Source organism: Chiroxiphia lanceolata, chromosome 6, assembly GCF_009829145.1.
Source record: "Chiroxiphia lanceolata isolate bChiLan1 chromosome 6, bChiLan1.pri, whole genome shotgun sequence".
Classification (NCBI taxonomy): Eukaryota; Metazoa; Chordata; class Aves; order Passeriformes; family Pipridae; genus Chiroxiphia; species Chiroxiphia lanceolata.
This window is the reverse complement of record NC_045642.1, coordinates 58,220,595-58,233,011: the sequence shown is the minus strand read 5'-3', so window position 1 is coordinate 58,233,011 and position 12,417 is coordinate 58,220,595. Positions and strand designations below refer to the sequence as shown.

Sequence of the window (12,417 nt, the reverse complement as noted above, 5' to 3'; positions counted from 1 at the left end):
TGTCTTTCTGAAGCTGATCACTGAGTCTTCCATAAAATAAGTTTTGTGGTATGAAACTGCATATTTCTGTTCATCCAAAACTGATAAAGGTGGTTGTAAACTGTGCATTCACTTGAGGTATTGTCATATGAAATGCTGTCTTCAGGAAAGCCACCTTCACAGGTTTTCCCTGACTTCCATCCTGATTCATCATCTCAGCTATGTTGATACACTGTTTATGGGACCATCATAAAACCACTGGTGTGCAGGACAAACAACAAAACCCAGAATTTGCTAGAGTGACATCAAAGGGTTTGCACCAGGTTTTTAACTGTTTTCACTGCCAATAATACTCTACTTTGAAATGACCTGCTTAGTAAATAGCACCTAATCTGAATGTGACTGTTTTTTTGTCACTGTGCAAACTTTATGAATGTATACACTGAAAAAAGAATTGTAAATGAAAGATGTATCTTTGTCTTGCTTTCGACAACCTCACCGTGGATTTTCACTTCTTTGTTCGAAGATTTGTAGAATCACAGAATATTGAGAATTGGAAGGGACCCACAGGGATCATTGAGTCCAACTCTTAAGTGAATGGCCCATATGGGGATAAAAATATTCCTCTTGAATGGGAAACTGACCAAAGAGAGCTTTTGCACATCATGAGAGTAGTATAAATTTTCGATGTTGATTTTTTTTCTAACTCAGTATCACATCCATCGTCTGTCTTGTGTCCTGATAGGTTATACTCGAGCATGTTGGTCCCATGCAGAAGACTATTGTTCATATACAGTCCTATGAAGAAGCACTTCAGCTACCAGAGATGAAAATGCAACCTTTCTCAGTCTTCAAAAGAGCAAGAAAACTCTTGAGAGAATTGAAGAAATTAGAAAAAATTACTAAGGAACAAAATGACCTACTTGAGGTAATTGATTTTTTTTTTTTTCTTGTCACCTAAACCACCTTTACTTTATAGTAATTTTGATCTTTAAACAATATTGCTATTACAGACATATAATTATGCCTATTATATCTTCTATGTGATGTTTTGGGGATTTTTTTTTGTTCTTTTTTTCTTTCCTGTTTCATTTGATACTGCAACAAAGCACACTCAGTAGTCTTGAAATACATTTCAGTTTTCTGATTCAGTCACAGCTGACACCATGTGGTTTTAACATACTGTAGAAGAAATGAAGGCTCAGGTCTCTTATGACACAGGTTTGCACTGATGAATGAAGTCCAGTATTAGATGTAGGTGTCCACATCAAGTCTTTAAAGTCATCTTTACCATGGAAATTCTTGTTGGCAGCCATTATATAGAAACAGCTGACAGCAGAAGGCCTTTTACTAATTAATCCAAATCAGTGAGCCAGGAAAGTGACCATTTCCTACAGCTGTGATTAATTCATTGTTTTGAGGTAGGCCAACATGTGACAGGAAGCTTGGAGATGCTGTTGGCCAGATCAGGTTTGGGAACAGAAGTGATGTAACAGCATCGGTGTGGCGCACGGCCCTAGAAGAAGGCAGTGCTGGCAGGTCAGTGAGTGTTAACTCAGGGCAGTGAGGGTTATGAACAGCTCCAGACCTGAAGGAATCTCTCTGCAGCACTTCACTGAGCGATGTGGTTGTACCAGCTCAGGAAGGTTTCAATTCAGGGCCTGTCACGCTCCACTGCCCAGGTTGGAGGCAACCTGGAGTTGGGTTACGCACGTTCCCAGATCAGCAGAGGTATGAAAATTCTCAGGTGGCCCACCATTTCTTGGCAGGATGACAGCAGCACCTAGAAAAAGGTTACATTTTCTTTGCTGATACTGTTTTCCTAACCTATTACAGTAAAGCAGAATGCTTTAGAACATCTAACTGGGCATTTCAAAGGCCAGGCAGACACAAGTGTCAGCTAAAATGTGAATGTCCATCTTTGATTTTTAGTTTGTGAAATTAAGAGCACCACACAAAGGAAAAAAACTGAAAACATGCCACATGACTAGTGCATGCTTGAAGTTCAGAAAAAAGGCAATGACTATATGAGATCTGTATGATCCCTATGATCCCTTTTTTTTTTTTAATCCATACAGCTTCTTAGGTCTGAAAAAATGGATGTGGTAAAATGTACCTTTTTCAGAGTTACCAGATCAAGTACTTGAAAATTTTCAAAACACTTTAAAACCATCAGAAACAGAGTACTTTGCAATTGAATTGTTATCATGACACTTGTAACTGGTTTGTGTGGAGCATTAGGTCAAGTTTTAGATTTTTCTCCTTTTGTAGAGCTGTAACCTTCCTTTGCTCAGCATTTGCCTTTACCTTGTAGGCATCCATCAATCTGTAGCTGAGTGGAATTTCTTTGTGAGAATACAGATTGGAAAAATTGCAATTCTTGGCAGCTAGTTTATCAAACTGTGCAAAAGATATTTTCCAGTGCAGTTAAATGGTTTGAAAGCAGCAGTATTACAAGTCTAGTACCAGCTAGGATGTAACAAAGGATAAAGCTATTAAAATATGGCATTTTGAGTGCTGCATCAAAAAGGTAGTAAGCTTCCTGTAGAAATATATACATGGGGTTCCTTTCCCTGGGTATCAGTGTGTGGATGAGTTTGCCCATCTTTTGCTGTGGATGATGCAATGGGATGTTGCATTGGTAGCTTTTGTATGATTAAATTGCATTGTAACACCTGAAAAATTGTAACAGAAACAAAACCTGTAATAGGTATAGCAAGTGCTTTGGGGCAGGATTTTCGGTGACTTAGATCTGTGTTGAACATTGCCCTCTGTTTTTTATTATGGCTTGTTAAGTGCCACACCTAAATAATGTCATCAGGAAGAGGAGTTGGAAGCCACATCTGCTTCTACTGGTTTTCTGTGTGAGAGAGTGGCAGTATTTGCATATCTGTTGGCTTACTGAGCTCATTTTCACTAAGCTCTTCCAAGACAAATACACTAAAGGCAGGTGGGCCTTTTCCATGGGTCGGTCTTCTAGTGTTACCATGATATGAAAAGTCAAGGGCAAATGTTAAGCAGGAAATAACTCAAAAGACAGGCAACACTTGTAGGAAGAGATTAAGTCCAGCAGATATGGTATCATTTGGTGTATTGGATAAAGGATAAAATCAGATTTTCTTGTCCCTGAGTGGAAGGCAGGGAACAGATGAGTTATCTTCAGGCAAATGACTTTATCACATATTGACCTGTGACGGAAGACATTGGAGTCTGTATACAAAATATTCATATTCTTTAGTTAGCCAAAGAAAGTTGAGGTCGTACTCAACCTATTACTAAACACTCCTTTTCGTATAGAAGTGAAGGTGTGAGTAAGAGAATCTGCCTTTTAGAAGGTCTTTAAAACTGAGCAGGAGAAGACCTATTCTGGTTTTTTTCCTCCTCTGATTATTTATCTATGGCACTAAGATTATAGGCCATAATTAAATATCTTTCTCTTCAATTTGGCTTTCTTTTATTAACTGAAGAAAATAGGTTTTTCTTTCTTTTAAAACCTATAAGAAAGATAATAATGATTACTTAGAATCTTATCTGTCTGCATTTTCTTGAGAGGGAGTGTTCTTTTGAAGAAGTGAGTGAAGAAATGGCTCTGTTATGTTTGTAGGAGGAGAGACTCTTTGCTCTGAAAGTCAGAGTCTGTGCATACTTTGCAGTGAGATTTTTGACCTCTCAGGTCGTTCAGGTGCTGCTGTCAGCAGAGTAAGTTCAAGCCTGTTGACTTCATTGTTTCTTCATTACCTTTTGCAGACACCTGAGGAACAGTCCTTAGATAGTCTTTGGTTCTCAGCCTGTGGGTCACAAAACACAGAGCCACCAAGTGCTGTGCATATTCAATGTTTTCACAAAATATTCTGATTTGTAAATGTGACAATTTCTTAATTACCAGACACATCATGACAGGCTGTGACTGACAAATATGAGTGTGTGGGGAGATTGCCCTAAACAGTCAAGCTGGGGGTCGATGAGATTTTGCTGTTACTGTCAAATGAGTAAAAGTGAATTTAGCTATTTATAACACATGATATGTTTTCCTATAAGCCAAGTAAGAACCTAAGTAATAAGCTAAGTAAGAAGAGGAAGTTCACATGGTGGGACTACTTATCATTTTTATGGGAAGTATTCAAATTGTCAGATACTGTAGTTGGCTTATTCTCTGAGCTGCAGTGTCTACCTGGTGTACAGCACATTTCATTTTTGGTCAGTGCAGAACTAGCTGGCAGTAAGGACTTCAGCACCAGTAAAAAACAGGTAGGCTTTCTAACTTGATACGAAATACTGTAATTTCTCTCTTCCCCCCCCCCCCAACCTTTTCTAAATTGTAGTGAATGTAATGAAATATCCTCTATTTCCATTTTATAGCCAAATTCGTAGTTCTACTCTGGAGTAAGCAAAGATGTGCTTCTAGGCAGAATAATCCACCATACTTCAACTTGGGGATAGAGCAGTTTGTTTGTCCTTAGCAAGTGAATAATAAACTTGGTGAGTTTGTGCAAAGTTAGCAGAGCAAACACAGTTTCTGTTACACGTAACTAGAGGTGCAAAGGAGGCTTCACTACTCTTCAGTTCATCTTTGCTGTGTTACTGACTAGTTTGTTTCTGTACTCCTTAATTCAAAATTATTTATGGAGATTACTACTTCACAGGAAACTGTAAAGAAAACAGAAGAATGTGAGCAAGAAATTGAAAAGTTGAAACAACTCTTAAAGAACCACTTGGTTGAAGTATCACATGAAGATCAACCACAGGCTCAGAAGACTCACTGTCCAGAGGTGGGTTTCATTGTTTTCTCTCTCATGTGTGTTACTTGTCCTGACTAACACTAATCATGATGATGCAGAGCACTGAGAAATAGCAGTGTACTTGCCTTCCCCACCAGAGTCAAGCAGACAACTGAATGCCATAGTGTGGCCATGCAATTAATTACAGTTAATATTAGTTTGCAAATTGGGTATATCTTTCGTAAGATACTCCTTATTGATTTTGATGTGTCATTTGTACCTATATCAATTTCTAAGAAAAGCTGAGTGCTGTTTTCATGACAGCTGACAGCTGTTTTGGTGAAACAATCTGTGGCACTGATAGCTCACCTGTGCTCAGCATCCCGCCAATTTTCCTGAGGTAGCAGCTTGGGATAGTGCATAAGGAGAGAACTGAGTCCCTTTCTGATTACTGATTATGCAATGGTACTTCTGGGGATTCTGATTAGAGTTAAATTCATTAGACTCTTTTCCTTCCTCACTGCTGCAGTGTGTTTTCATCAACTGATAAACATGTGTTGCTTTTCTCCCTGCAGTCAGCATCTTTCTGTAATGGATGAATTAATTTGTTAATGCAAAAATAAGATGTGTTTTAAGGACAGCACTGCAGAAGGCAGGAAATTACTAATTAAATGTAATAACTGTTTATAAAGTGCCTCTGTAATGCTCAGTTTTTTCCAGTCAGTCACAATAAAGTTAATACACTTACATTGTACTTGCCTAATAACTATAATCACTCAGTAGGCTCCTAAGTACATGGTAGCTCTGCTGTCAGCTGGTTGGGTGCTGGAGGTTTGATGTAGTACTAAGCATGACTCATTTCCTGGTTCTTACTTGGTTTTGTCTTTGAGTGTGGGATTTTCTGTTTAATAGCTCTTGTTTTAGCAGACAACCCATCTCGGAATTGTAGCATTGCATGTATAGAAGTGGGCGATGGAACTGCCCATCTTGTTGAGAGGTTTCAGATAAAGAAGTGATGTTAATAAAGATTTGGTTTCTGAGGAAATTATGGCTGACTAAGTCTGAAAAATAGTAGATGGTAAATGTATGCTGGAGAGTCTCCTGCTGCAATGAAACAAACAGATATATTGTTCTTAGTGGGCATTTATAAAAATGTGCCAAATTGTCATGGATGGCCGTTTCTTCATTCCAATGACATTTTCTTGCCTCTGCCTTTGGGAGATTTTATCTTGTGGTTTTGAGTGTACAAAAGGAGAAAAACATCCTTATCTAAGCAGAGTTCCCATGTCCTTTTAAAATTTGCTGGAGTTTCTGCCTCCACCTTCCCTGTCATGCCACCACATTTGAGTTATTAACAGAATAAGCTGTAGTCAAGGCAGAACCAGCAGTCTTAGTGCTTTCCTCTGTTACAGATTATTACTGGCATAACATCATTAATGATAGGGCATGGTGTGGAGTCATTGCTGTTCTGATTTCAAGCCCAGCATCAAAGCTTGCTATGATCAACTGAGCCCAGTGTGTAATGGGATATTTAGCCAGGTTTTGGTTTTCCAAGCAAGCAACAATGCTTCAAAGAGCTTTAACGCTTTTAGTAATTAAGAGAGTAGAGCAATTTATTCCTTGCCCTGTCTTACTCTGTTATTTGCTGTGCTTTCTTTGCTCACCTGGAGGCTGGGTGGTAAGGAAAGCCCTGGCAGAACACTGGCTAGAGCAATTGTCATGGCCAGGGTGGAGACCAAGACAGATTTATTTCCCCCTTTGTTAGTGCAGAGTTACTTGGATTATTGTTTAGTCCCTGCAGAACATTAAATATTTTTCTTGCACTTTACTGGGGACCATTTTTCCCAGTATGACATTCAAAGACATGGGATAGTTTTGTCCCTAGACATGTCCCTAAAACCCATCAAATGGTTTGTTTCCTTTCTTTAACTTCAGCAAAGACTCAGCCCTGAGCTACCCTTGTTGCTGACCTTGCCCTCATCAAGGCTATCCTAACTACTTAGTGTCAGGTTTTTCCAGGGAAGGTAGTTGGAAGTTAACATCACCTGACGTGACACACAGAGTAATGTCACCCATCTGCATTCCCTTTGTCCTGAAGGAAACTAGTGTTCCCTTGGGTATGCAGGACCTAGTTAGAATTAGTTCCAGCCTGCCACAGTTTCCTTCCAGACTACCAATTGTGCACTACAAGTGGCAAAGTGCTGTCCTGAGCCGAATCTGTTGCTGCTGTTTTGCATGTATCTGGACATCTGCTGCAGTGACAATGGGGAACTGTCCCAATGCCCTGAAAAAAGAAAAGGGGGAAATAGCCCCAGTCCCAGTAAGATGCATCACTGGTGTCATCTGTTACATTACTGTTTGGTTAAGTAAGAATAATGGATGCTTATGGATGTTGTTGCTCCTTAGGGAGAAATGGAAGCTGTAAAAGAAGAGATCATAAAGCTGTGCCAAAGAAAGGAAGATATCCTTACCGGGATGAAGAATTCCATGTCTGAGCTTCACCAGCGCTTACAGCAAGACGTGCCTGAATCAGCAGATGAATCTATAGCCTCTGTGTTAGCACAGAGTAACTCAGTTGGGACTGATGTTTCTGGTCAGCAGGTAAGTGATCATTTACCTGAGAGCTGGAGAGGGAAGGTAAATAACCCTTCTTCCTCCTGGAGGAGTGGCGTGTGAGAGAGGAGCACCCCTGCAGCTGTGAATCAATACTGTTTCTCCTCCCCTTTGTGCTTCTGAGTGGCCCCAAAATGATTGAGTGTGATGCATTTCTAAGAGAAGCTAGGAGAAGGGTGCCTGTGGTTATTTTTCATCAGGAGCAGATTCAACATGAAGTTTACATCAAACAATCAGTAGCGAAATGCTCGATGTGTAGTTTCGTTGATAATCAGTTGTTCTGGGATTTTCAATAAATTATTTTCCTGGAGTAAAAATAAATTTGTCCCTATTATATCTGGGATTTTGAAACTTAACAGCATCAAGTCCCGGTTTTCAGGGATGCTGAGTGCCTGCAACTTTCAGTTACTTTAATGTAGGGTGCCAGATTTTCAGTGCTTCCCCAAAAGTGGACCGCAAGTGGTAACTTTCTTTTCGTTTACAGGCAGAAGGGAAGAGGCTTTTACTATTCTTGTCATGATTAATTGGGTTGTCTCTTTGTGTGTATTTTTGTAGTTGAAAAAAAGAGGAGTGGTATCTCTTCTGCCTTCTTTAGATGAAGAATCAGAAGACTGTTCTTTCCACAGCAAGGTGAGTTCAGTATATATCTTTATATATACAGCTGCGTATGTAAGATAGAAGATTTTGGTAGAGGATGAACTATGAAAAATGTGTAAATATGAAATATTTCAGAACAAATTGAGATACCTGTTATCACTGCAGGATACAAAGATATTGCACTCAAGCCAACCTACCAATATTCCAATGCCATTATTACACAGCACCTCGTTCTGTGATGTGTGATTCTGTTTTTGGGTGGGATTGCTTATACAGTAAAAATCTCTTTATGGAAGTGTTAGTGGCAAAATATGGGCCTAAATACCAATGTTCATATGTGGGGGTGGGCTTCAGACAGGATTAGGCAGCCTCTGAATTGCTAAAACATAAAAGAAACAACAAAAATTATTTGTGTGTTTGAGCTTAAGAAAAAAGGGTATGACCAGGCTATTGGGAATGAGGTTAAAATAGGAGAGATTTCTGGGAAAATGGGAGAAACTGGGAGAAACTGTCCAACACCTGGCTCTGAATCTGGGGAGTCTGAATGCCCAGATGAACTGCAGAGGAGCAAAGCTGGGAATAAAGATTCCTTGCTTTCAGGAAAAAAAAAATCCATGGCTAGACAGTGCAAAGAAGTCCAAACAGCTTGCATAGAAGTGGTGCCTCACTACTCTGATCCAAGCACTTCAATTTTAAGGTTTCTGATTCTACACCTCCACTGGTGCAGGTTTTTTTACATGCAGGACTTTTTAGGGGATAGGATAGGAGAAAGATTATTTCTTGCTTGGGTATTTTTATTTATTTTTTAAATAAAATAAAAAAAATGGGAATACTCTGAGGTCTCTAGAGAAAGCTATCAGTGTCATCCAGCTGCCATTCATCTTTCAGCAGAGCTATAGAGCAAGGAAAGAGGGGAGCTTTGGGAAACAAAATAAAGATAGATAACCAAGGCAGAAATAGAGCAAAGTGTTACTAGAAGTTTGCAGTACTTTACATTGCCTGAAGGAATATCTGAGCTTCCTGTTCAAAAGCTAAAGCTGAGCTGTTACTGCTTTCAAAGGGAAGTCCAGCCACAGAGAAAGATGCAAGCTTTTGGCCTTCAGAAAGAGATGATGAAAGGCACAAGGAAGACAGTGCAACCTCTTGGTCTTCTGGTACCTTGTCGGATGGCATTGTTCAGGTAATGCACTCAGGTTTATCTCCATGGGTATGGGAACTCATCTTTGTGGAAAAGATCTGCACAAGTCCTAGGTGTTGCTGAAGTCTGCAAAGCAAGAGAACTGTAGAAATGCAGGACAAGTTTACCTTATTCGTATCCTCCATATCACACTAAATTTTGCCATTTAAAATCTCTTTCTGTTGCACATATTGGTTGGACCAGTGACCCCGGAAAGGTCTTTTCCAATCTGAATGATTCTGTGATTCTAATTCCTTTTAGCCATACAAACCCCACAAAGATAAAAATACATGTTTAATAGCAGTGATTTCTTTCCCTAATTTCTGCAAAGTCTGTAAAATGTGAGGGATGATTTGTGGAAGAAGTTCTCTTGGTACGTGAGAAAATCAGTGTCTAAGACAACCAGTCAGCTACAATTTTGATTCCATTCTGCTCTGTTCTTCTTGGTGTCTCAATAATGTTGTGATAGGTGCAATTGCTTTTCTCTACACCAGTGTTATAGGCATAAAAAAACTGTCTGTGAATACTCTTGGGCCAAGACCAGGATGGATTCAGTGGCTGCTGCTCTTTGAGGCTTTTCTAGCACAACAAAGCAATGGATCACAGACTCATAGAATCATGTAGGTTGGAAAAGACCTTCAAGATCAGTGAGTCCCATCTGCAAACCTAATGCTAACAGGTCCACTACTAAACCACCTTCTGAAGTGCCACATCTCCACTAGGAATGATACGAATATTTCCACTGTTTCCTCTGTCTCTACAGGATGAGGATGTAATAATTGAATCGCACAGTAAACATGGTGAAGAAACATCTCTGCAAACTTTGGAGAGCACTGAAGGCCCTGGCACAGGTGATGGCAGTCTGGCTATGGTGAGTTTGAAGGCCTGAAGCAGCTGAGCAAGGTCATCTTCTGAGTGTGTTGCATGACCTACCTAGTGGGTAGAGGCTCTGTTCTGTTATGGTTATGCTGCTGGAGTTTGTTGCAGTATGATATGGTAGGATACCTGCAACTTTTTTAGGGCTTTTTCATATTCTGATGCTTTAGGTGATGATAAATTTTGATTTTTCTCCTTGAAAATGCAATTTGCTAGGGAGCAAAAGGAAATATTTTCAGGAGGTAAGCTGCTGGCATGAATGGAGGGGTTCCAGTGATGTAAACATACATCAACTATGGGACTTCTAAATGGCAGTTAAAGGAGAAATTAAGGACACTGACACTCATATATATTTCTGCTTTGTGGAAGTCATGCAAAGGCTAAGGCAGGAGTGTGCAGCAGCTATAGGTTATATACAAAAGAGTATATGGAGACATGGATGCTCCAGGAAGACCAGGAAAAACAGACTGGTGGCAGAGCATCCTCAGCTCTTGGAATCATAGAATCCTAGAATTGTTAAAGTTGGAAGAGACCTCTAAGATTATCGAGTCCAACTGTTAACCCAGCACCACCATGTTCACCACTAAACCATATCCCAAGTGCCACATCTACACGTTTTTTGAACACTTGCAGTAATGGTGATTCCACCACTTCCCTGGGCAGCCTGTTCCAATGCCTGACCACCCTTTCAGTGAAGAAAGTTTTTCCAATATCCAGTCTAAACCTTCCCTGGGGCAACTTTGAGGCCATTTCCTCTGGTTCTACCCCTTGTCTGGGAGAAGAGACCAACTCCCACCTCACTACAACCTCCTGTCAGGTAGCTTAGAGAACAGTAAGGTCTCTCCTGAGTCACTCTGGTTATCCAGGACTCCTGGAAAATGATTGAATGTGGCTTGATAGCTCTTCCACCAGCTTCCTTAGTACCCCTGTGTGGATCCCAACTGACTCCATAGACTCGTGCATGTCTGAGCAGCATAGCAGGTCAATGACCATTCTCCCTTGGATTATGAGGGTTTAGTTCTTCTCCCTGTCTCTGTCTTCCAGCTCAGAGGGCTGGGTACCCAGAGAACAACACTGGTCTTCCTATTAAAGACTGAGGCAAAGAAGGCATTAAATACCTCAGCCTTTTCCTCATCTTCTGTTGCTGGGTTTCCCCTGCATCCAGGGGATGGAGGTTCTCCTTAGCCCTCCTTTTGTTGCTGATGTATTTGTAACGTTTTCTGTTGTCTTTTACAGCAGCAACCAGATCAAGTTCTAGTTGGGCTTTGGCCCTTGCATAACCTCACAGCATCCTTGTGGTCTTCATGAGTTGCCTGTCCCTTCTTCCAGAGGTGTTATCCTCTATTTCTCTGTGAGTTCCAGGAAAAGCTCTCTATTCAGCCAGGACAGTCTTCTTCCAGTTTGGCCCCACTAGTGAATCTCCTCCTCAGAGTCCCTAATCTTCTTAACCTTTCGACTTCTTCTCTCAGCTCCCTCACCAGACTGAGCAGATGGTCCAACTGGTCATACCTTACACTGCTGTTGTCCCTACTGCCTTCCAGTGCCAGTGCCAGGCTCTGGCACTCCCTGCAGCCCCAGACCTGGATGGCTACAATTTTTTGTGGGAGCCCTGCCTGGGTCACCACATCCTTTCTGGCACATGCAGAGGATGTGGCTTTCGGCCAAGTGGACAAATTACCAGGGAGTGTAGTGATAGGACAAGGAGTAATAGTTCTAAGTGAACTTAGATTGGTTATTAGGAAGAATTACTTTACTGTGAGAGTGGTGAAGCACTGGAACAGGTTTCTCAGAGAAGTTGTGGATGCCCCATCCCTGGAAACATTCAAGGTCAGATTGGACAGGGCTCTGAGCAACCTGATCCTAATGGAAGGTGTCCCTGCTTATTGCAAGGTGGTTGAATTAGTTGGCTGTTAAAGGCCCCTTCCCACCCAAACTGTTCTATGATGACACTGATAGCTGAAACAATGCATTTTTGCTCCTTTTTTTTTGGCCAAATCTCATTTTAACATGGAGCTTGTACATTACCTCTGACCATGTCAGTTGCCTGAATGTGTACTCTAGAGCCACGGGAGCATACAAGTAGTTTTGTTCTTGTGGTGTTGTGCTTTATTTACTTACTAAGTTCCAGTGTTTGTATGTGTGGGGGCATATACAGACCTGTGCAGCCTCCCAAGCAACTGCTGATTATCTCCAAGCACTTTGGACTTCTCCTTATTACAGAAGTGTGCAATGCAATATTGCTTCCTAAAGGAGGGCAAATAAGAAGAATTACCCAACATTTAATACTTAAAATACACCATTTTTTTCTAGGGTGACCTAGAGCCTGAATAAAGCATATTTGACTGTTGGAACACACACAGGTAGCTTGCAAGCATTGCCCAACAGCTTGCTTTGCAGCTCCAAACTACATTGCTTTTACATATAACTCCCACAGAAAAACATCTCTCCTGGGGGAGA

General features: G+C 40.8%; 1 protein-coding gene across 1 annotated transcript in view; it reads left to right on the top strand.

Annotated features, from left to right (window-relative positions):
* Window positions 1-12,417, top strand: part of SYNE2 (spectrin repeat containing nuclear envelope protein 2) — a 181,127-nt gene that overhangs the window by 94,909 nt on the left and 73,801 nt on the right. Inside the window, exons 62-67 of the mRNA XM_032689907.1 lie at window positions 725-907; window positions 4,623-4,748; window positions 7,104-7,298; window positions 7,866-7,940; window positions 8,968-9,087; window positions 9,848-9,955. Coding sequence (XP_032545798.1) covers window positions 725-907; window positions 4,623-4,748; window positions 7,104-7,298; window positions 7,866-7,940; window positions 8,968-9,087; window positions 9,848-9,955 — 807 coding nt within the window. The remainder of the gene's footprint in view (window positions 1-724; window positions 908-4,622; window positions 4,749-7,103; window positions 7,299-7,865; window positions 7,941-8,967; window positions 9,088-9,847; window positions 9,956-12,417) is intronic.